The 26,056-nt window shown below is 46.5% G+C and overlaps 1 protein-coding gene across 11 annotated transcripts in view; it reads left to right on the forward strand.

Moving 5' to 3' along the window:
• LOC146190948 (uncharacterized) overlaps positions 1–26,056 on the forward strand; it is a 98,941-nt gene that overhangs the window by 27,853 nt on the left and 45,032 nt on the right. For all 11 annotated transcript variants that reach the window (XM_084601339.1, XM_084601343.1, XM_084601348.1 and 8 more), the window contains 3 exons: positions 12,779–13,331; positions 20,015–20,280; positions 21,707–21,841. In XM_084601339.1, the coding sequence (XP_084457465.1) occupies positions 12,779–13,331; positions 20,015–20,280; positions 21,707–21,841 (954 nt within the window). The remainder of the gene's footprint in view (positions 1–12,778; positions 13,332–20,014; positions 20,281–21,706; positions 21,842–26,056) is intronic.

Raw genomic sequence — 26,056 nt, forward strand, 5'->3', positions numbered from 1 at the left:
ATATTTTGAGCCATTTATATATAGCTGTTGGCGATCTTCATTTTAGAAAACTCCCATGCTTTATTTCCCAATGCTACAATGCTACATTATGTGGTTGAAAAGAAAGTACTAAAGTGAATACTACTGTGTTCTTGTGGCACCTCTTGAAACCTATGGTATTCAGGATGTAAAACCCCTGCTATTGCTTCCCATCAAGGCAGGGAAGAGCCTGTAGCCATTTTGCTGTTATGTACCTTAGGCTTGGAGCTTAGTTAAATGCGAACCACCAGCTTGTGTACATACAGACACCTTCAATAGATGGCAACTCAGCTGTTGATGCATACATACAGAAATGTGGAAAATGTGTAACTTATGCCTTTTATACAATGTGTTCAAGGTAAGGCAGTTAATTACAAACAGCTTGGCAAAAAGTGAGCTTGTCTTGTGGTTCTTCCTAATGGAAATCTGAAACTGAGGGAAAGTATGTTTGAAAGCTTTGCACACAGCTTTGCTACAGGCAACACAAGAGAACTAAATTTGGGCACAAGGTCAAGCAAAAGAAAATAGCCAAAAGTTAAAAGTAACTCATTACACAGGCAGCTTTATCATGCAACTGGGAAAAGGGAAAGTTTCTCAGCTGTTAATGGTAAACCCTTATTTTACTTAGGGTAATAACACCTTATAAGGACATTCATTTTGCAGTATCGTAAGCACTGTGCGTCAGCTTTGTAAATATTCATCATCATCAGTCATCTAGACACAAGAAGAAAACAGTGTTGACCGAATGCTGCTAGTTGGTAGCTGCTGCTTCAGCCTGTCTCACAAGTGGTGGGGGTGCTGGGTCTCACAGTATATTTTCCACAGCATGTAATAAATTAGTTCAGACTTTACTTAGGGTAATAACACCTTATAAGGACATTCATTTTGCAGTATCGTAAGCACTGTGCGTCAGCTTTGTAAATATTCATCATCATCAGTCATCTAGACACAAGAAGAAAACAGTGTTGACCGAATGCTGCTAGTTGGTAGCTGCTGCTTCAGCCTGTCTCACAAGTGGTGGGGGTGCTGGGTCTCACAGTATATTTTCTACAGCATGTAATAAATTAGTTCAGGGCAAGTCTGTGAAGGAGAGGTATTAATTTTGGCACATCACTGTGGCTGACTTTGAATGCCGTAGTGAATTTTAGTAAACCATTACCAAGACATTGGTGACACCAAAATGTCTGGAATATCTCAACACAATGCTTTCCTAGATGTTTAAAATGAGGAATTTTATAACATAACTACTTAGGGTATACTGTATTATTATAACCTCCTTGAGCGAACCACCGTATGGACGCGATGCGCCACATCGTGGCATCCTATATGTCTGCGAACCGCAGCTTTATGTGGTGAGATATCACAGTTGTGGTTGCAAGTCACTTTGCTAATATTTTTTACTCGCGACTGTACACATTAACCGTTCATATGCATGTTCAGCCCCTAGACTGCAGTAAATAAACTCTGCTTTGCTACACAGCGACAATTTGATTTTATACCATTTGCCTCAGCTGACACTTGCAATGAAACGCGGAAAATTGCTGGACAATGTGGACTTGCGTGTGTGTTGTCTGAACTGAAGCTTTTTGTGACTGCATGATTGACTTTGAGCATCAAAGGGATGCTAGTACATATTTCTTATCTCTTCATTACATGATCACCTTGCCTGTAACCCTCTGCCTTCATGCACAGACCATGAATAAACCTAACTACACCATCCACATCCACACGAACAGAAACTTATTGTAACATCTTGTAATTTCTCCACACTTGCTGCTTAGTTGCTCATATGCAGATTGATCTGCTAGTGAAACATTCATTATTAGGCATTAAATTATCAAATGAGTTCTCACATAACAATGTATAAATCTTACATAAAAACATGCATTCGCAATGCAGCCTGCAGTCAGGCAATGGGACTTTCGATCGACAGCTGATGGTGGCATTGTCGTATAAGCCTTAATTCAAGGCACCTTGCATATAGCACAGATGCATGCTGAAAAATTCGTTCACTGCTTATAACGCTTCATCACTCTGTGCTGGCATAAGCCAAGTGAAACATATTTGCGAAGCTTTTCAAGACATGTAAAGACTGCTCTCACTGCTGCCGTTGTGAAGCATAGTCTATATGTTGTCCGAGCGAGAGCTTGATGCTAAGGAATAAGAAAAAAAAACTTACTCTGTCAAATTTTCTAGTCTTCTCAACACTATCAAGCACTTATTGCCAACAAAATGCTGAAGACAAAGCCTGAAGTTGTCCACGAAGCTCACCATCGGCAGTCTGCCAGCAGGTCGAAATGGCCCACTGTTTCTGCCGCATCAGCGGTCTCGGAACGTCATCCCATCCCAAAGGAGTCGCTGCTTTTTGAGGTAGCACTCAACACCACTTTTCCAGCGATGTGAGTGCTAGTATAAAGAAAGTGGAGGTCAGAACTGCACGCCAGTAAGCAGTGGGTACGTTCTATCTTCCATTCCGGGCAGCCCCGGACTACTTGCTGACAGGAGCTACAGGAGCACGGAGGACAGGAGTCCAGCTTTTGATTTTTCTTGGGCAGCCCAGCAGCTCCGCCCACGAGTACAGCTCCCCGGAAAGTAATTCCAGGCTGGCGGCCATATTGAGTTAGACTCCACGGGCGTTCTGAGTACTTTTCATGCTCCTGCAGACGATATTGTCACATTCTGTGACCAGGGAGTGAGACATGAAAGCACGGAGCTGAGGGAACGTTGGAAGCGGCAAACACATGAAAGCGTGAGCAGCTCTTCGTTCTTTCTCGTTCAACGAGGCGCCACCTGGTAATGCTAAATGGCATTGCTCTCCCTTCTGTAAAAAAAAAAGGAAAGCATTGCCAGGTGGTGATATCATGCATTAAACAATGACACAAGCTCCGTAGCTGGTTTCTAAGCAGCTGTAAGACGTTTCAATCTTACACCTGCTCTTTTTTGCCTTGAATATCACTACACATGGAAGCATCTAGGGCCCCGAGCACGGACTGTTCGTTCTGTCGAGAAGTTGCAGCCCAGAAAGTGTCGCAAGCGAATCACTTAACAGTTGTCATAAATACTTTTGCAAACGCTTTTGTCTATTTTCGAGTGCAGCAAGCTGGACCCTTGGAGTACTTTGCGGGCATCAATGGCAAGAAAACTGCTAAACTGCGTTGTTTAAAATGCTTCACATTCTGGCATGTCACGCTATATTCACACCGCCTCTATTATCTATTTTTAATATTACATGCACGGCAAAAGATAAACTTGCATGTGGCGTCACTGCGAAAGAACCACGTCATGCAGACTGGTGGTCGGCATTGTCCGCTATACTCCATTTCATACATAGCAATCAATGCAGCCGAAGGTACGAAAGTAGTCTGCCACAAAAACAAAAAAACAAACATACACAATGTATCGGGGCTGAGTGGTTTGAAGCGCAGACATTTTTATCTTTGCTCATTTTATGAAGAGTCGATATTCGACCCCTCCCCCCACCCTTTAGTGTAGGTTCTTTTATTTCATTTAAAATTTGTCTCCCTTCCCCTCTTCCTTTTAAAAATCATTAGGTACTAAATTGCAATGCGAGCTATATATAATTGCCTATTTTTCGTCAAACTGAAATGACTAGATTTAAAAACACTACACTGTTTACTTTTTCCGAAGGGAGAACACAGTCTGGTGTGTTGGCGAGGGACATAATGAGAGGTGGGGGAAACTTATTACCTGCGTGAGCAACATCTGGTTATTGTTGGGTGGAGCCACATGCTGAGCAACTGCGTCTTCCGCCCAATGTGGCTCCAGAATCAAGGACTCCATGCACCTGAAATTTGGCAGTATTAGTTTCTGCCATCTCAAACCGCATTGCGCGTGCCAGCTTCTGAATATCTCGGTTTGCAGCCAAAATCGATATTTCTACGTGGACCCACTGGTAACACACTTCTGGTTGTGTGCACACGGCGATTTCCACCCAGGGAGCTATCTTTCAGATGGCTTCAACTCCCTTCGCTATCTACTTTGCCACCCCGCCTCCTCTCGTTTAACCCTGCTGAAATTACCACAAAGTTTCTCCCTTTCTTATCCTGCAGCCAACATCTTACATGAGCCACAATTGCTTCTGCAGTCTCGCCTGAAAGTGCTGTGACCTTGACAAATTGCATTGTCTTTCAGCCGTTCCTTTATAGCTGCTTCACATCTGCGCATATTGTAATTGCCTACGTCAATGACATGGTCATTTCCGCTTTCCTGACCTACTTCCTGTGCGTCACCCTCCTTTAGGTGCTGTCCAGTCTTTTCTTTCTTTTGTTGGTCATCGCCCTGACTTGCCCTCGTGACTCCTGCATAGCTTTTCAGCTCGCTTTCCTTATCGCCTTCCCCTGCTTGTTCAGGCTTGTCGAGGGCAGGAAATCCGCTGTCCTGTTTCAGGTTTCCTCTATTTTGGAACCGAACGGCATGTCCGGCTAGCTCGTCGCAGCTCTCTCATCTTTCTCAGTTTGCAGTTATTTTTCCAGGTGTCGAGCATGTTCCGACAACATCTTGTGCTGGCCCAACATTACGTCCATTTTTCTCTCCATTTTACAGTGCTCACAGACATACTTGACCTCATCTTCTCGGACACCAGCCTGGCTCTTGATCTTACAATCTCCACCACATTCTTCACACTTCACCTGAGTCATTTTCTCTGCCATTGTCAGCTCACGCTCAAGTTAATTGTACAGAGTTAACCGCACAGTGCAAAAGCAAAAAAAAAAAAAACCCCGAAAAGTGTTACACGTGGTTGAACACACGGTTACGTGCTGTAGAATCTAGACAAAAACAACCAGCCACAAAGGAAAAAGCGCTAGAAACACCAAAAGCGTAAAAAGAGGCTAAAAAAGAATAACTTTTACGATATTAGGCTGACTGAAGCCGGACCTTGACAAATAGCCTAGTAAATAGCAAAAAACGCCACACATTACACGTGGTTGAACACGTGGTCACGCGCTATACAACCTAGGCAAAGACCACCATTGACACAAAGGAAAAAAATGCTAATGAAACACCAAAAATGTAAAAGGAGGCAAAAGAATGACTTGTTCAGCAGAAATTAGGCTGACTGAAGCCGGACCTCACTCTCTAAGCACTGCCGAGAAAGCCCGGCCGATCTTTTTTTCTTTTTTAATTCTGATAGATTGCCGCGTCATGTAGCCGCGACCATGCCGTAGCGTTTCGCTAAGTACGATGGGCTGTTCATACTACGTGCGCTCACTGCGCAGTACTGAAACTAGGTAATGGCTAGCGATTTCTTGCTCATAGGGCTGATACTCTTCTGGTAACTGTTGTGTGACCCTAAATTATTAAGATCCGACATTTGTGACGGCTTGACCGGTAGTTTGGACCTAGGCTCATATTTCGAGTTTGCGTCGTTATCGAAATGCTATCTCACGTGACCTCGAGTCATCTGATTCGTCGAAACGCCGGAACTGGGTGTTCCCATTACGGAACCGTAAAAGGTAGCAGCATCACATTCCGGCGTTCCTCCAATACCAGTACACACCGAGAACGATGCAAACTCGGAATACGGTCCCTAGTCTAGTAACATTGGTTTGGACCAGTGCTCCACGCATGCGATCATCGTGGTCGACGACTTTCAGCAGGACGGCTTTTCTACGCGAGTAGTGGCAAACAGTATGTTCATCTTGATGAGAGGTTCTTTGCCACTGGCAACAGGGTTAGGACATTTTAAGGAAAGCACTGTACTCGCGTCTTTGGTGCGTAGCATGTTAGGCCTAAATGGTGAACGCCACACGACGCTCGAGCCTCTGGAGGGCTGCGCATCGCCACAAGGTAAAATCACCCAAGGAGTTATGTTCATTTTGATGTGAGGTTCTTGTCCATTGCCATACTGGCAGCAAGATTAGGACATTTTAAGAATATGGCACTATACTCGCATCTTTGGTGGGGAGCACGTTCCTAAACTGGGTGAACGCCACACGACGCCCGAGGCTCTGATGTACTGCGCATCGTCGCAGGGTAAAGTCACTCGAGGAGATGCTGTGCTCGTGTGGGCGCGCCTCTGTATGGCTTTTTTACAGCATGTCTTGTCTTCCTGAAGCGAAAGCCGATGGGTACGAGGCAAGTTAGCAGACTTGAGACACTGTGTGCTCGTGGTTCCAGGCTGATACCCGTGTTACACGGGCAATTTCAACTGCCGTTCAGTTAAATCACAGTTCAGCGTTCCAACTGACGTTAAACTGAACGGCAGTCGACTGTAGTTACACGGAACATATCGCGAATCTCAGTTGACCCCCAGAATCACGTGATCCTCCACATGCAAGCAATTCTTACTAAAAAAAGTGCTTTATTTTTTAATATATAAATTACTTTGTACAACATTTGCACACTTTATATTATTAAATTGCACATTTTGCACGCGTTTTCTTTTTCGAGTATGGAACAAATGAACTCGACACAAAGCCAAGTCAATCCATTTGAGGTGCGTCTGGCTTCGCTGCTTAATCGTCGTTTTTTGGTGCCGCTTCGCGCGCTTGTGTTTTGAAACTCATTTGAGTATTTAAAGTTGCAGGCTGGGACTTGCGTTAGCTAAGGCAGCAATCTTTCATGTGATTTTAGAACGCACAGCGGTTGAAAATGCCGCCGACTCGGTCGATGCGACGCGTCCGCTGACAGCCACCTTGTCAGTTGACTGGTTCAACTGGGACCGCCGACCTCAGTTGAACTGAACCGCAGTTGAGATTTCAACTGCAGTTGGCGCTGCCGTGTAACATCGCTAACTGCCGTTCAGTTCAACTGACCGCCAAATGAACTGCCGTTGAAAACGCCCGTGTAACAGGGGTATGAGTCCGACGTCCGACGTGCAGGGCCACGCATCCACACGGACAGTTTCAACTGCCGTTCAGTTAAATGACAGTTCAGCTTTTCAACTGACATTGAACTGATCTGCAGTCGACTGCAGTTGCACATAACATATCGCGAAACTCAGTTGTGCCTCAGAGTCACGTGATCCAGCCACATGCAAGCAATGTTCACTAAATAAGTGCCTTATTTTTTATTAGAATTTACTTTCTACAACATTGCACAATTTATGTTGAATTGCTCATTTTACGCGCGTTTTCTCTTTCGAGGACATGAAAACTGAACTCGACACAGAGCCAAGTCAATTCATTTGAGGCAAATCTGGCTTGGCGCTATCCGCTGACGGCCAGTTGACTGGTTCAACTACAGTGCCTAGAATATACAGTATATTTTAGGCACTATAGTTCAACCGTTCAATTGCGACCGCCGACTTCAGTTGAATGGCCTCCTCAATTTGGCTACACTTTTTGCACCAGTTCAAAAGTGCTGCACTCTGGCACTCGATTTGAGAAGTGCAGTGAGCGCTACCTGCACTCGCGTCCTCGATTTGGCAACGAATTGGAATTCCAATCGCAGAGCAGGAGCACTTCCAGAGCAACGTTTTCTGCTCCTTTCGGAGCAATTGTCTTTTAAACGCAGATCCGGAACACGGATCGCGTCTTCCAAACGCAGAACGGGAGCAATTGCCGAGCAAGGGTCGCTCCGCGGAGCAGTCAAAACTGCTCCGCCGAAATCGGGGGAACCGACCGGAAGTTTGCGTGACGTGGCCTTCCGAGCGACGCTTGCGCGCATCCATTTCCGGTGGCTCGCCGCGTTGGCTTCTGGTCTCTGCAACGAGCCGATAGCAGACGATCAGTATTTGCCGCCGCCATGGATGGTGATTCGCGTCGCGCTCTTGCGTTCGCTTTGCTTGAGGACAGCGAGTCTGAGAGCAGCAGTTCCGACTCATCTGTCGAAGAATCAAGAATCAACTATTTATATGTCCATCGTCCGTGTAAACTCAAAGCCGCGCACGTTGGCTCTGAAAGACTGCAAACATTCGGTACGTGAACCGAAGTTTTCTTCCATATGAAAGAAAGTGCTGAAGGAGTCTTACCGTGTGTGTCCGCGCTCGGCTCTTCGAGCAAGAAGGACATAATTGCGTAAACGGCTGGTGTAACCTCCATATCAAAGGGAAGAAAGGCTGCAGGCTTGCAAAGCATACGACGCGAGTGCACGAAAAGCGCGGGCAAGTGCAAGGAATGATGGGTACTTTCTCCGTCTCCGTTAGCTCGCGAGCGCCACCTACTTGCTCCGGCCAGAGCAAGAGTATTCGAAACGCAGTCTGGGAGCGTGCTCTCCGCTGGATTGAGGCGTTTTGTGATGGAGCGTGCGCGCTGCTCCAGTTCTGCGTTTGGAATTCGCCATAAAAGTGCAAACGTTCTCTGCACGTTGACACACTCACCGAAGCAAGTGCAAGCGGTGCACGCGCGACAGCAGCAGTTGACACAGTTGACATGCTCATCTGTTTGAACGGCGTGGAGCGGGAAATATTTCCCGTGTTGGATGGTAGCGGCTGTCACGCACTGGGACACGGAGGATGGCTACTCTACGATACCGACGTGTTCTGAAAGCAATACGTTCTTTGTCGGCCAGCTAAGGATTCTTTTTGAAACTACAGACCGCCTCCGCGTTAAGCATTACTTTCGAGTGCGACAGTGCGGGCAGGCTGGAAGAGGGCCGAGATACGGCTGCTTATGCAGCACCCCGACCACCAGTACCTTGGAAGCCTGTGCGGCTGCCGATGACACGGGCACAAGCACTGAAGGGCAGCTGCTGCCCGAAAATGAGAGGGAGACATAGCCTAAACACAGCGATGAGGCGAAGCACGAGAGCTAAGTTATAGGCAGTGCTTTTTGCCTACGAATCAAGTAGCCTTCCTCAAAGATATTTCTGTTTCTTCATGCTCACAGCCAGCGGCATGCGGTGTTATCACTGTTTTTGCGACGCGAGACGCGCCCAGATTTATCTCGTCTTTGATTCCGCTCGCACCTGCTTCGACGTTGTTCTAGTTGTAGTTAGCCCTTTCTCGAAATTTCCATGTCGTCGACTTAAAATTGAGCCCAGCCAAAAGCAGCGAGGATTCTGTTCTCGACGACCGCCGAGCGCGCTTGCTATCGCCGCCACCGAGTGTGCAGTTTGTGGGCCCACAAAAAAAAAAAAAAGTGTCTCAATTCATACAGAACGAAGGAAATGGTGTGGATCAGGCTCATTACGGATCGATATCATTACGCCGTCAACGCAAACTGATAGCACGCCGTCGCCGCCGACATTTCTGAGTAGCATTTAAATACGTCATTTCGGCGCTAGTTCCCGCCTAGACACTGGCCATCTGCTCTTTGGCTCGCGCGCATCGGAAGTATTGCTCGCGGTCTTCGACCGACACCCTCTGTCAGCCTTTGACCTTTGGGCATGTGCGCATCCGGACGTGTCGGCGCTATAAAGGTGCCGTTTTTCTTTTTTTTTTTTTTCTTGGGGGGGGGGGGGGGGGGGGGTCAATTTTAGATTGGATTGTCAGACTGAATGGGGCATACAGTTGTACAGTGTTGCTTGGGAGCGGTGCCGGATAAGAGCCAAAAATAGAAGGGGGGGGGGGGATCACGAATTTTATAGTGCATTTTTTTTAGTGTGTGTCATTTATATGGAGCATGCACAGTGTCATTACATAGCTGAAGTTCGTCCAAGGTCGCTAATTAAAGACAGAAAAAATAAAAACAGTCATTCGATCTCGCTGAGAGTAGATGTAAGCATGAAATAAATTTAAAGGAGGATGGACAGTGCAGAAATGGGCTTTGTTTCTGCTTCAGCACGTCTGTTCTGGTGGCGAGCGTGAGGCGTCCACAAAAATATTTTTGTGCCCTTTCAATCCGCCTTTTGCGGGAGGATGTGGCACCATCATGTGGGAGCGGGCGAGAAACACATTCGACGGCAGTGTAGCAGACGACGCGAAAGCGCACCATACGAAATGGCCACGCCAACGCTGGTAGAAAGTGAAAGCTCCCCCCTTTTTTTGGCTTCGGGGTGGAAAGTAGTGACAGTGATTGCTGTATATCATGTTCACGCAGTATGGGGGAATGTTACAGCGTTTCCACAATCCACTCATAACGCATGCATATACTATCTTTGTATTGTGAGAGCGTGTAGCGCAGGCCGTGTTCGACGTGACAATGAGACGCTCTCAGCGTGCAGGTTTTCGGCAGACAGGAGAGCGCGGGGGCAGAGAGAGAGAGAGGGATCTCAAAGGGCAAAGCAGCCAGGGGTTTGTTGATGCTGCAGAGCTAGGTGGAATTGTCTCCTGTGACATACGAGCGGCTCATATGCGTGGGGTTGAGTTACCGAGCACAATGCGGTCACCGCGGCGCCGGCATGGTGCAATGAGCTTCGCTTCCTCCTCGCGTCATCTACATGCAGGACGAGCGGCATTTTTCTGGATGGATGGATGGATGGATGGATGGATAAGGCTGAACCCTTTGAATCGGGCAGCGGCGCCACAGGCTGCCTAGCCGTGAATAGTAATATATAGTGTGGACCTATTCTTGCCTTCCTTTCAGCCACCAATCAGCTAACCTTCGTTTGGTTATTTCTACCCTTTTAAAGTCTATTTTCCCTTCATTATCCTTAAACCCCAAGGCTACGGATGAATCAGCGCTGCAGCCGGTTTCTACCCTCAGGAGACAGAACGGATGTGGTCGCAGTGGTGATAAGGTTCTCGGTGCACAGAGAATGGTCATTCTGTTGTGAAAGGATCCACAACCTTTCTGCCTCCGCCGCGATTTCTGCGGAATCAACGACTTGGTGACACATGTGAATCTGCTACATATCGGATGCGCATCTCGGTGAGGAACCAACCTTGTTCTACGTCCAGAGCGATCCACTCTGCAAGTGAATGAGCATGAACCCTCCAGGAGACTCATTTGTGCCGGGCGGTTTCCTTGCCGTTGCAAACAGTTGGACGAAGACGACGATTATCAAGCTCCCTAACAAAGTGCATCTGATTGCGAAGGAACAAAATCCGAATGCTTTGGCGTGCACGAAGGCGAGCCTTTAAGGTAAAAAAAAAAAAAAATACTGTGCGTCGTGCAAAAGTGTCGAGTGTGTCATATGCTCCGAACGGCAAAAACACCGATACTACAGGTATGTATGCATCTAAAGGAATTATGCATGATGAAAAGTACCTACTGGAGTTTGCACCCAACCTGTAACGCACCAGTGATAGCTGCAATGAGGATTTCTTCGGTGCGTGTTTGCTTTAGTAGCGCCGGGGCCTGGTGGAGACGTATTTTGTTGTTTCTTTTCTTTATGTGCGAAAGGGCTAGGTAGCTTAGATGTCACAGGCGGCTGTGTGCGCTAGGCTGTAATATTTAGCATGTTTTATTGTGACTGCCACCTGATTAACAAGAAAAAAATACAGCGTTTTAATGCACTGCCTTTCAGGAGCCTCATGACCAGCTCAACCACTCGACTCGCGAACGGCGGTGTGTCACAACAAACGCCCTTTTTTTTTTCTTTTTAGTCAGGCGGCAGTCTCGATAAAACCTGCTAAATATTACGGTCTAGCGCACACAGCCACCTGTGATATCTGCGCTACCTGGCCCCTTCGCACATAAAGAAAACAAACGACAAAATACATCACCACCAGGCTCCGTTGCATATAAAGTAAACACGCGCCGAACAAATGCTCATTGCGGCTATTACTGATGGGTTACAGGCTTAGTGCAAACTCCAGTAGATACTTTTCATCATGCACATCTCCTTTAGATGCACACATACCTGTAACGAAGTGTTTTTTGCACAATCGAGAGTATGCAGTCGGTTGCTAAGGTTGGCCATTCACCTCTTGACGCTTGGTGTCATTAATTCAAGCTTTACGTTGTTGTTGGTCGCGGCTCGCCGAAGGAAACCTGAAAATACGCGTCTTGCATCCAGGCACGCCTAGAGAGTGGCAACCGTACGCGGCAGATGTGGTTGGCATCGCTTTGTCAAGCCTGTGACGGTCACCGTGCCGCCCGGTGCCGCCAGCCCTCGTGCACTGGCGCCGCCGAGAAACGCCGTCGACGCCGTCCAATATGTTTCCATCGGTCGCCACTCCGACTTCGCGCATGCGCAGAAAACTCGCGCTAATGGCGGATTTGGCACTAAGAAACTATTGCGGAGTGAATGAAAATGCTTGTTGGCACATGTGCTTCTTCAGTAGTGGCCAGCAGATAAAGTAGCGCTTGGGAGACTCACTGCCACATGCCGCAAAGGCCATGAACCACATCAGATCATCTAAGCAGTTCTTTTCTTCTACTCCCAAGTGCTTGCAGCTCTGAAGTGATTGTATTCAACAAAAGGGAGCACCGCCAAGGTTCCTTCTGTGGGTGGTTGGGGAAACAGCAAACCTCTGTTTCACATGCTGTATGCAGCATGATGAAAATAAGGGCAATTTGGCCCAATCAGTGCAATATGCACATGATTGGGCTCCTAGCAGTCTGCATGCATTCAGTAGAACAATAGTGAGCAATTTATGCAACACAGGTTGACTAAGTGGAGCGCTTGCATTTCATGCTATGTTGATGGTTGTGTTTGGTGCAATTGCTTTGCTAACTGAGCTACGGCCTGGTCAATGTGTTAGACAAGAGGGGCTGCTGTGATTGCTCAGTCATATATTGAAGACCACGCACACTTTGTTACACAGATCTTGCAGAAACTGCTCACGCTGACTGTTTAACTATGCCTTCTTCAGCTAATATTTTATTTTAGTCCAAAATGCCTGCCTGTATTGGGCTTTTAGTGCTTGTATTTCCTGGTTCCAGGCACCAGTAATCAAGACTGTTTGTCCTGTTTTGTTAATTGCTGCCATTGGGACTGCAGGTGTGAAAGGCTAGACTGTGCTTTGCTGCAGGGGCCTGTAGAGACTGAGGAGACGCTATCCAAGGAGACCCAGCTGGTCTTGAGCCAATTCCAGGGTTCTGTGGAAGTGGACAGCATTGACGGTGTAGCGTTTTTTAGCTTTACTAGTGCGGAGGACCTTCGGGAGTTTGCCCGTTCTATGGACCAACTTAGAGAAGAGCAATATCGTGAGCCACATTCACCGGACGGGTCAGCACCTTCGTCTGTGGCTCGATCGGGTGTGGCAGAAGACGACTGGCGTGAACCGGACTGGGCAGAGGAACGACAGTCGTTGGTTGTTCTTCCACGTAAGACAACAGATATCACTAAAATAAAGGGGTGGCGCCGCAAGGCATTTGGTTCTGATCAAATGGCGGATCAGACAACACGCTGGGTCATGGACCAGATCAATGAGAAGGCCTGGCACCCAGAAGAAACGCCTGAGCCACCTTCATCACTGATGACTCGGCAGGCAGCTGCGTCACTGGCAGCTGCGGGTCAACACTCGGATTCAGACAAAGTAGCAGCACCACCACTGGCTACACCAAAGCGGGAAAACTTGCCAGGTTAGTATGATTGCGCTGCACGTTCCTTGTATACTTTTCTCTTTCTCTGCACTCATGCTTCACAACATTTATGGTACCACTGACCCCTACTGTTGAGCAAGCAAGGGTAGGGAAATTAGGGACTCAATATGATGTGGAAAGGAGGCCAACAGTTCATGAAACCAAGTAGATCAATTTTTTTTTGTTCTGGAACAGTGGAAATTTAGTGGTCTTATTATTTTCACTTGGTACTAACCTTGATGGTATGAACACGGTTGATACCAATTTCAGGGTGATGTAAAGTTTTAAAATGCTGGAGCGCAGTGTGTACAATGTGCAGAATATTGAGCTTTCAAGCGCTATATGCGGCCTGCACATTATCGACTCTGTGATTACTAGTCGCACAGTATACACAGGGAGCCGTGAGTGGTGGCACGCAGCCTGCAAATTTGCCAAATTGTTACTGACACTTGAGCTGAATGTATTGCAATTGTATAGTGAGCTACAGTTATGGGGTCATAAATAAATCTCGTCAGCCGTAAACAGATCTGTGCTAATTTCACCAATTTTTTTAGATGATACAAACTGTTTTGCTCCTATGTGATACTTGTTTTACATGTAATTCTGCTGTAATTATTTAGGAAGGGTGGAAAAAAAAAAACTACATGCCACCAATAGGAACCAAATCCACTGCCTCCACATGTTGCGCATATAAGGTGCTCGAACGACTGAACTGTGGCAGCAGCTGTGAAATCTACTTTAAGGCACGGGTTTTTATATGGCATGTAACCTAACTTTTAGAGTGTCAGTACACTGGAGCTGAATTGCAGAACAACGGAATGATCTAGTCGGTCGCAAAACCAGTCATAACCCAACCCAAAACCAGTCGTAACGTTCACGATGCGGCAATCTTTGTTTCAGTTTCTTGCTTCCATTGATATAAATGTAAATATTTTTACCCTCGATTTAACGGAGCAGTTCTGCGCCTTTCGATACAACAAAGTTTTTGCCAGCATAGAAAGCAAATTTTGTCAAACTATACACCCTGCAACCAAAAAATACTTGTTTTACTTACCACAAAGTGTAAAGCACGTTTCTAAGCTACACAATTTAAAGAAAAAAAAAAGGAAAATTTCTCTCTTCACAGAGAAGGATGCTTCACTCGGAGAGCGATACTTCGACTTCCTGGATTACGTTCAGACTAGAGCAGCGCGGTGTAGAGTGTATATTTTATTCGCTGGCCCGCAAAGACACGTTGAGACAGTCATTTCATCCTCTCGTCCTAACGTAAGCCTATCTCGCACTGCCACGGGGGCCAATTATTACAGCGCTCGACTGCGGATCCTGAGGGCTCGGATTCAATCCCTGCCACACAGAATACTTTGCGTTGGAAGTGAAACACATGGCGTTTGTGTGTTATAAGGGTGCCGTTGTCAGATGGGGGGGGGGGGGGGGAGGTTTGGCTCCAGAAGGCGCCACATTCCAATTCTTAGATGTCTAGACCAGTCTACGCCTGGCGTCACCTCGCGGCATAAAAGCTGAACTGAAACGTTTGAACATAGCCTCCGCGATGAAGCGCGGCACTGCACCGGAGCCGGTCGCGGCAGCCATGGTTTGACTAACTATTATAACGTTGCTTTCTTTAAAACTTTACGCACATACTATGTACAGGGTCCTTCAAAATATGTGCGAACACGGCGAAGCGTTCGCAGATATTCGCCTATTCGCACAAATTCGCATATTCGCACATATTCGAAGCGTTCGCATGCGCACATAGCGTGCGCATGCGCCACATTGTTTCGATGCGCTACCGCGCCGGATGCGCTGACGCTCACGGAGCGCGGGCACGCTTTGCCGTGTTCGCACATATTTTGAAGGACCCTGTACATGCTTAACTTAGCCTATCTCACACAGCCACGGTGGCCAATGATTACAGCGCTCGACGGCGGCTCTCGAGGGCATTGATCCGATCCCAGCCACGCAGGATACTTTATGTTGGAAGCGAAACACATGGCGTTCATGTTTATAAGGGTGCCGTTGTCAGATGGGGGGGAGGTTTGGCTCCAGAATGTGCCGAATTGTATTTCTTATGGTGCGTTCCAATACCCTCTTGTAGACGTCTAATTAGATGATTAGCCGGGCAGGCGCCTTCTTGGGACGCGTTCCAATTCTCACGAAGCAGTCTCACGAAGACGCTTCGGCGAAGTCAACATCGATGCAAGCTACTTTGCTGTCTAAACAATATAGCGGACAGTGTGCGGTTCTCGCTGAGCGAGTCATGCTTGCAGTGGTGCAGTAGCTGTACGCTGGTCGTGCTCTTTGCTAACGCCATAGTATGCACATGCACGATCTTTGAAATGTGAGTTGTTACGTCAATGTGTATGCTAGACTCATGGATTCACGGAAGAGAATGTTATTCCGTTTTTACTTTTTTTATTACTGATACTGAGGTGTACATACATGCTTCTCGGATGTCTCATGCTCACAGCTGTAAGCATGTAAACATGCAAAATGCTGTAAACTTTAGAGGATTATGGACGAAAGGTGAGGACCGGCTACAGCAAAAGAAAAACTTTTTGGCGTTACACCTGTCGTCTGCAATCACTAGGTGAGGAAACCAAAGACAGCAACTCGTTTTAATATACAGGCACACTAAAATCAAGGCGAGTTCTTTCTTTCGAGCTGAACTGAAAATTCATGGAAGAGTTTGCCACTGCTACTACTGCAAGAGGGAAACATGCGTACCGTACAGCAACCGTCCTGACTCCCGGTGAGGTGCCCAGAAAGCGACGAGTTCGTCGATAATATCAAAACTCAAGAATCTTGTCAAGTAAAAAATAAAAAGACCTACAGCATCCAAGTAAACAATCTCAACCGCACGCTTTAGAACACAATTCAAGAATCTTCAGTGCTGTGAATCTCACGGCCATAAAATAAAGGCAGCTAAATTAGCCCCTAGCTAGCGTATGCACTGATGTTGTAAATCACATGTGAAAGATTGTGCATACTCCGGGGTCAACATTTCTAAAAACGTATCCTGCGCTCCACACAGCTATACGAAATAAACGCTATTTCGCGCTATTTTGCGATTGTGCGGCGACCAGCCTGCGCGATGGCGATGTGGCCGTACCCTTTTCAACTGGCGATCACACCAAGAGATCTGACAAAGAAAACGGAAAGGAAAAAAAGGTCTCAAAAGCACTTAATGGGTTGCAGGGTTGCTTGACGCCTTTAATGAGCTGCCGCAACTGTCATTAGTTTAGTATTCGGTGACAGTGCCCGCCCGGTGGCAGTCGCTGCATCGACATGCGAAGCTCGGATGGCGTTTATACCTCCAGCCATCAATAAATATTTCGAGGTATTTATAATTTGGTCAGACAGTACCTCAGTGCTTGTATTCAAGGGGATTATAATAGAACTGCTGGAGTGCAGAGGTGAGGCCTGGTTGAGTACCTAGCGCTAGAGCACTGCACGGGCTCGGGCCGCCCCAAAAGCCCAAGCCTGGGCCGGGCCTGAAAATTGCTGCTTTGCAGGGCTTAAGCTGGGCTCGGGCTTAAAGCTGCTGGCCTGGGCCGGGCACGGGCTTGAAGTGGTGGGCCCAGGTTGTGCTGGGCCTGGCTGTGTACGGCTAGTTTTGTTTATAAATAAACCACTTCCTAATTTTTAATACCATTTCTTAAGGCCGAATGAGAGAAAGCTCAGCAGTAGACAATTTGATCAGATGCACTCAATGGTTTGTTCAAGTAACTTTGTGTGTCCATGCCTCTAGGCATTCAACAACACAAGCAAAAAAGTTAAAAAGAGAATGTGCAAAACCCTGCAGCATATTCTACTACAGTGCAGATCTTGTGCAGCACCGCAGCGCATGACACACGGCTTGTTTACATGAGCACGCACTTACTAAAGTACACAACACTGCTAACTTTGGATTTTTCAGCCATCAGTGAGCACATTGTGTTGGATCTAGCAGAAGGCACTCTTGTATCATTTCTGTTTTGTGTTACCGCCAACGACTGGACATTTGAAGCCTCATAAGAGCCACTGGAGAAGACCTTTAGTCAACTGCTCGGCGGACAGCCGTCTTTACCTCCCCTACGCCCCACCGAAAAAAAAGAAAAAAAAAATCTCTATGCCACGAGAAACTCCATTGAATAGGAGTGTATTGTATTAGAAATCTTCAGGTATTCGAGCACAATGATGCGCTTAAACAAGCGCTTTTTCATATTGATAACAATGCAGAGAGCGGCCGTGAGTTCTTCAATAGAATAGTGTTTCACAGGAATCTGTAGAATTTGTTTTCCTGCTCTTGATCACACAGGTTCCTGTGGCCTAGTTCCCAGGGACAGTCTCTGTGTGTGATTAAGCAAATACTTGTCTCAAGAGCTAATTGATAACAAGGAGCCATGTTCAAAATTCCTGTAATCTATACCTTTTACACGTGCATGAGCACAGTTGCTTTAACTAAAATGACACGGCAAAAATTTCTTGACCAAGCATTTGCTTCTGCCGATACTTTAACACTGCCCTCCTCTGCTTGGAAGAATATTTTGTCACATTTTTCTCCCATCTTGATTTGTTACTATGTACCATTTAAGCAGTATTACTTAATTAATTTAACAATACTATCATTCATATGCAGAGGGAAGATAGGAGTATGTTGCTTAGATCAAAATTGCGCTCGTAGTAGTAAACTAAGACATTACACTTGAAATACAGTCATGACCATACCTACTGTCGCGGATCCAGCAATTGAGACGACAGAGAATTACGGCTCTTAGCATATACAATATTATTCGTAAATTTATTACAACTTCACTTCGGACATAGTGGCTAGCACACGTGAATTGGATAGCTTACATCAAGAATAGGCCTTTAAGCACTACGTGTCACAATTAGTCGCAGCTATTTGCTAATTGTGATAAAAAATTCAACTCTATGCTACAACGTCATATATCGTTACAGAGCTTATGTCGAGTATAATTGTAACGGACTAAATGCAGATTTTAACTACTATTCAACCATGGTTAAACCGCTACCAATTTTTCATTCATCTTGTGGTACATCCTGATTTTCTTGTCAAGTTCCACTATATCTTCTCGCACAAGTTGAAAATGAGGTTGTCCAGGAGAAGTGGTCGCTTCCTTTATAATTGCAATAAAAAAATGTAATCGTTTATGCAGACTACAAACACATGAAGCATGACCAAAATGTATGCAGCCATTTTGTGTGCGCTGAAAAGTAAGATGATCTTGAAGACCTGTAAACGAAACTGCACATGGGTGCAGTCAGAGTACAAGATGACAGCAGTGGCAGTATATATTGTTTTTATTAGTTTTAGTGTACTTACAGGTGGAATGTAATCCCTCAACCTTTCTTCTCTTCTTGTGCACATTCATATGCAATGCATGGTGCACCATCATACTCACAGATCGGCATCAGTAAGTGTAAAATCAATGTAACGAACCGACTGCGCCAAGCGAAATAGGCGCATTTTCTGCCTATGGTGAGATCGGGGTGTGCGTATTAAGCTCAAAGGCGCCTCCTCCACTCCTGCAGTACTATTATAACCCTAGTTATATCTAAACGCACAGCGCTTGGGGGTGAGCGACTGCTACGCTGAAACCCTGGAATGACGATATGTGTTGAGGTATGTGACTTCGAGTTAACGAATCTCTTTCCTGTTTTGTTTTGTGTCCCTTCTAAAATCTCATGTGTTACCCTCAAAAATGCATGTAGGCAAACTAAAGTGGAACAGGAAAGCTCCAGGGATGCACAGTATCATTTGTGCCACTAGAACCTCAATATTACGAAGTTTGTGATATAACAAGGTTTTTCCCGGACACTACGACATCATTATATTGAGGTTCAAAAAATGTGTACATGGCTACTGGATTGGTTTGGGACTGGTTTTATGGTTAGTTCATTCTGTAATTAGGCTGCATAGTAACTCTCACCCATAGCGCTGAACGTGGATTATTCTGTTTGCAAGTCATCTGGAATATGATTGAAGGCAGCTGTGTAAGAACCCTTCCTTGCTACTTATGTTATCAAGACTCAGAATTGAGGTCTTTTTTGAGCTATTGAGCATACAAGAGTAGCAAATTAGGGGGCGTTTTATTGCATTAATATTAAGGAAGCCAGCAACCACCGAAAGTAAAGAAAGCATTAGGGACTGTTGCTATTGTGGTGCTGATAGGCGGGAAATTAGTGTTTTAATTCTGTGGCACGTAATTAGAAAGGAGGAAGAAATGCATGGCAGCTGTGGGATCCAACTCATGTCCTCCGTATGTCTGGCATCGTGCTCAACTAATTGAGCTCTTTGGCTGTTCAGCCTTATACTTTCCGAGGGTATTTATGTTGCCTGTGACGTAACCTTGAGAGTTTCCACTAGCGCCATCGTCATCCATCGTGCTGGAAGCGGAATGCACTTTAATGTGTAAGGCCACAGTTGCCACGTGCGTTGTAACCAAAGAGGTAACAGCTATGCAAAAGCCCTTTTATGCTGCCTATGGCATCAAGGCTACCAAAACTGAAGCATCCTTCAAGCTATACAGCTGGCTGGAGTAGGAAATGAGGTGCGTGTATGGCTTTTGGCGGTCTACTTTGATTGCTGTTGTGGGCTTAGTTGTGTCGCGCACTTTTCTTACATATGAGTTGTGTTGCAGCAGCATAGCTAGTTTATTTATTATCATCCCACTTACCAGTCGCAGCTACTGAGGCATCCCTGTCTAAGGGCGTGCGTGGTGCGTTCTTGAGCTCCTCCCTGGACGAGTTCTTGGAGCACCGAGCGGAGTTGCGGGTGGGCCAACTGGCACAGCTCAACCCCAACATTTTGCCGCCTCCCGATGGCCAGGGCGTGCTATCCCTGAGCAGCCCACCCGTGGTGGAGGAGGCCAAGAGGGTGCCTCGGCAAGTGGGCCCAGCTCGGCAGATGACGGCACGTCCATCACGTCGCTATGGCCGGCCTCAGGTCTGTTGCTTCTGGAAGGCTAAGTGATGTGCACCATTCTGTTGCACACTTAATCCAGTGTTGCTGGAATAATTTGCATGCAAATTATGTAAAGACGAGCCACAGGGCCAGCACAGGGACCTTTGGGATATGTATCTCATATGCATAGAGAATGGCTTAAGAACAGAAAGCTATGGACCGGGACAGGTTTATCTTGTCAGATAGTTGTCTTATAAAAAGTGTTTTTGAAAAGGATTATGAGCACAGTGGCTTGTGACTTGAACACAACACATGCTGTTAACAGCGTGGAAGTCGGACTACAGCTGCACACGGGCTCGGACCGGCCCAGAAGCCCATACCCGGCCCAGTCTAGCCCGCGGCCCGGGCCGCTTGGAAGCTTTTGGCTCCGGGCTTGGGCTGGGCCCTAGTTAGGATACTTTTTCTCAGGCGGGCCAAGCTGGGCTCTCACTCAGTTTTTCCACCAGAGCAAAAGTGGCCACGGTGCGCTAGGCGTTCCTTTTACAAAGCAGGATGTGTTCTCTGGCATCCTCTAAGCGCAAGACGTCCAAGATCTCTGCCGACGTTAATTGCCCTTTCCTCCATGCGTACTCGCTGTGTATGGATCTTACCTAGCCATCATTGACTGGCCAGGACTGTTCTTTGGTTATCATTGTAGACTTTCGTGTGTCCCGCTTTGGGGACACTAGAACTGGTGTAGGTGATGTAGGTCCACTAGTACAAATGAGGCCCTTAACAAGAAGGTCCATAAAAAAATAGCGGCAGTTAAAAACAGTTAAACCAAGTTCGATGAGCGTTGTCTGTTTTTTCTTGGTTTTGCTAATTCATACCACATGTTCAACTGACGTCAATGAGTGCCTACCATGTGATCTCAGATGTTATCAAGAATTAATCACCTTTCAGGGTCAAAGGTCATTAGTCATGGTCAAGTGGTCATGCACTAGCTTATCATGCATAACACAATAGGCGAGATTTGTCACTGGAGATACTGTCCCGGTTTTGACCTTGGCTTACATGGTTGGAATCAAGCGGTCCCTGTGTATCTACATGAAGTAATAATGATCCTCACCTGCTTTATTCTGCAAACATTTTTTTTCTATGGTGAATGTGAGGTAACGCAGATGAGTGTGGCTGTCACCATACGGTCCCTGTGTATCTACATGGAGTAATAATGATCCTCACCTGCTTTATTCTGCAAACATTTTTTTTCTATGGTGAATGTGAGGTAATGCAGATGAGTGCGGCTGTCACCATATTCCGAGATTATTGGTTTGATGTAAAGAGAGGGGGAGAAATAAGCCAAAAGTGCCAATTTGCCATTTTGATGGCCAGTTGCAGTGTCCTTTTGGCAGTCTTATTGTCAAAGCAACTGCATTTCCTCTGTTGCTTGTAGCAGTAACATGTAAACCACCATGCCCATGACTTTCAGGCTGTGCCGGATCGGGACGCGTCACTTGCGGGGCCATCATCCCTTGTGGCGAAACGCCGTCGCCGAAGTGCAGCAGCCACACCACCGCCGCCATCGCCATCCCCCCCTCTAGTGGTGGAGGACTCCCCGCCAAAGGTAAGGTCTGTGTGTAGTACAGGAAGAGCTCAGAAGTGCAGCCATCATCATCAGTGACACCCACTGCGGAACGAAGGCCTCCCACATATTGCTCCAATTAACCCGGTCCTGTGTTAGCTGCATCCATTTGACCCCTGCGAACTTCTTAACATCATCTGCCCACCTAACTTTCTGCTGCCCCCTGCTAAGCTTTTTCTCCCCCTAGAAATCAATTTTTTACCCTTAGCGACCGTTTGTTTTCCTTTCTTCACTCTACATGCCCTGCCCATGCCTGTTTCTTCTTGATTTCCACTATAATGTCAATTAACTCGATGTGCGGAGGTAGCTAGCACGCATACTGTGAAACAAACCGCAACGTAACATTGTCTGAAGAAGAATATGGCTTCGCTGGAGGAAAGCGCCACTACAGAAAGCTGCTGAGGCGAGTGCTGCAATGCGCACGACTAGCCAGATGGCACCACCACTGCCTTTCGCTGGAAAGCTGGTGTTGGTCTCTCTCGCTCTCGCTTAGAAACCAAACTATTCTAGTTTCTCATTATGCGCGGCCAAACCAGGCAAGCACCACTGTGACATTTACTAGGGAAAAAAGGGTCAACAACGCACAATTTCTGTGCGCAATTTCACCGCAAACGAGCCTCCTGTTGAGGTGGGAGATTTTTTCAGAACAGTTCAGATAAAGTTGCAGAACACTATTGCGGTAGTGCATCTCGTTCAATTGTTCCATCATTTTCGCTCCTGCTTGTACCCGTCTGTGCATCTCGTATACTCCTCATATGCATTGCTTGATCAGTTTCAGTAACATGCATGCAGTGAGGTCACCGAAATGCGTTGTGGATGCTTTTGAAGTTAAGCTGTGCTGTATCACAGCTTTATCGGCTTGGACACCATCAACACAGCGGCGAAGGCTATGGGACCAACGCTTTTCGTGCTTATTGCGCAAACAAAACAGATAACACTGGCCATTGTGCAGCGCGAAGAACTAGCAGAAAATGCCTTGAAACACTTTCCAACACGTAGAGAAAGATGGTGGTGGCAGTGATTTCGGCACAGCCGCAGGAGCATAACTACAAATGACCAGCATGCACCGCGGCAGCGGTGGCTTAGAAAAACTCCTAGTGAAATTGGCCTGTTGCTCAAAGCACTTAGGTTTCCCTTCCACACAATGAGAGCGTATGTTTTTCAGAGACCATGTTTTCCATCTGCCATGTTGTTCACTGCCCTTGCAGTACTTGTGGATGCTATATCACTGCGACCGTATGTAACATCGTACTGCGTCAGCACCTTTTCATTTTTTATGTATACCTTGGTCTACAAAAAATGCTGCAGAATCAGTTTTATGGAAGTTCTGCAAAATCATAGGTGGTGTGTAGCATGCTTTTGAGGTCATAGTGCAGTTTTATCTTTGCTCTTTTTTTTTTTTTTTTGAGGCAGTAGTGAAAATTTTTTATTTTAAAAGAGTGACATTATTTGCTTCTTTATATTGAATGGTGCTCAATGGACACAGTGTTATGGAAAATGGCGTATTTACTCTCATAATGCTCGCGCTTAATTTCGCGGAAAATTGATGCGAAGTTAGGGGGTGCGATAATTATGTGGAAAAAATTTTCTAGCACATGTTTTGAGCACTAAAAGCAAATTTTAATGTAGTGTTAATCGGGATTCTTAGGCCAGCTGTTGTAAATATAACCAAAACTACCTTCAAGCAGAACTTGCCTTCGTTGTAAAAGTGCAGGGTTGCCAAAAGCACTTTATTTGCTGTACGCAGCCTCACCATCACTCCCCGCATTTCGTGGTATAATGTTCACAGCAGACCGTACAGTTCTACTCTTGATCAGAGTCTTGATCTGAGCCCGTGTCGACACTGCAGTTTCTGTTAATAACGTGTGCAGAACTTGTTTAAGCTGAAGTGCCTGTTGGCAGTGCAGTTACCATGCTTTAGCGCTTACTCGATAGCTTTAAGTTTTGAAGTAGCTGTATGGCTTGCGCACCGCCCCATCGCGATGAGGCACTAAGAACATGGTAGATGGTGGAACAAAACAAGTCGCACGGACGGAATGAAGGAACAGTGACGAGACACGGAACTTGACAGAGTGCCAGCAGCCTTGAGGGGCACGGGCGGTGCTTTGGCTTGCTTGCTTCATCCAGTTGGGCAAGCCTGGTGTTCATTACATTTGCTTCAGCACATTGCGATTTGACTGGCATCGTCCACTGCCATCATCACTGCGATCACTGGCATCGTGATCACGGCTCACCAATGACTGTCCTTCGTATTGCATTCAGTGTTTTATTGCGTGCACACTGTTAGGAGCATCATAGCAGACATGCTCAGAATCAGTAAGGGCCTCCCTGGCATCCTTCACGGTGCAAAGCGGTAGTTGCTGTGCTCGTTCACAAGCAGCCAGCGCCGCATATGAGGCTTCTCCGCTTGATGTGCTGAATAGCACTTACGGCCGCACAATTTGGGAGCAGCGGAAGAACCAAGGCGTAAGCGTGTAAAAAACCCACTATCGCCGTCCAAAACAATGCGCAACTGCAGTTGGTTAGCTGGTTGATGCTGGGCCAATGAGCACTGTTGCCGCAGTCTTGCCCGGGACTCATAAAAGCGAAATTGAAACTAAGTACTATGAGGCTGACTACTAAGTTGGCCAAAAAAAGCCAACATAATGTTGGCTTTTTTTACTTTACTTTTACTGCATACTTAAATATGAGGCTGTTTGTGTTTTGCAACACATGGCTTTGCGCGAACGTTAGAGGTGCGCGGTCAACTGCGCAACCTGGCTACGCAATCGTGGCCTAACTGGTGCGGCACCGGTAGCGGCCGTCGGACGCAATAGCCTTACATGGGCGTCAGCTGGGATCGTGTTGACAGAAATGTTTATTCGTATGTCTGAATTACCCAGGACCTAACTAAAGAGCATTTAGTTGCAAGTCTCGGAGTTCATGGGGAGCAGACAGCAACTGCTGACACGGCCTCCAATTCCACCGGCTGCAGTGCATGGCCTCACAACTATGCAGCCCTATCACAGGGGCATTTCTTTGGTCATGTGTTGGATGCCAGGCTGCCTAGACATGGCGGTGCATAGTTTGAATTATCCGTAGCAGAACCGACTGGCTTTTTGTACACAGACCTCTGCGGAGCTCGGCCGGACCAAATAGTATTTGAATTACACAAAAATGTTAATTATGAGGGTTTGAATTGATGAGCTTTCACTGTATACATAGACAATTTTACCACACTGAAGCCTGTCATATTGATGTTCCTGAACAGTGCGCCTGTAAGCCTTGACAGTGCCCATTGTCGATGGGCTCATACATGGGATCTCTGGGCCCATATTCTGAGCTTGCATTGTTTTGAAAACGTTGGTATGGCCCTCGTTTGATTGATGGAAACACCGGAACTGGATGTGGTGGCTCGGATGAAGCGAAAAGTGCCAAAGAAACCAGGTGGTTACCTCATTCACATAGCATAACGGGGTAAGCTTCTGTCGCAGGTGCTCAAGGACCCAAATGAGGCACACTGTGTAGCCAGAGCCTCTTGCTTTGGGGTGAACTCATTGCCGTTACTGCGTTTTTCGGTATGTCTCCAGGCTGTAAAGTTGGTGCAGGGCTTTTTCTATGTTTCATCTTGCTCATAATAAATTGAAAGATGACAGTTCCGGCTGGCTTGTCATTTCATTGGATGATCCAGTAGCTCATAGGTGTAACCTGAAACACCAGTTTATTGCTGAAATTGTTGACTCTTAAAACCAGATGGTGCCACTACGTGTGGAGCTGTCGTCATGTCTGCATATGTGAATGCTGAGCAGCGATGTGACAAACAGCATCGTGTTCCGCAAAATGCTAGTGTTTCCTCCAAACATGCATGCTTACCCTATTCTAGAACACGACTGAGGAGCGTCTCACATCGAGATTGTGTGCGTACCATGTGTGACAACATGAACACACTCATTATGTGGATGTTTAGTCGCCCGTGATGTCTTATTCCACTGACATGTTGGACGTGCCAGAAGTAGTTTTTTTTTACATCATTTAATAATAGTAATATAATAATTGGTACCGTAAGGGGAGGAAGGTGGGAGTGAAAGCAGAAAGAGAGAAAGGGGTGCCATAGTGGAGGGCTGCGGAGTAATTTCGACCACCCAGAAGAGATCTTTAACGTGCACTGACACCGCACAGTGCACGGACGCCACTTCGTTTCGGAAACGCAGCCGCCAG

Source organism: Amblyomma maculatum, chromosome 4 (assembly GCF_055883805.1).
Source record: "Amblyomma maculatum isolate TAMU_Amacu chromosome 4, ASM5588380v1, whole genome shotgun sequence".
Lineage (NCBI taxonomy): Eukaryota > Metazoa > Arthropoda > Arachnida > Ixodida > Ixodidae > Amblyomma > Amblyomma maculatum.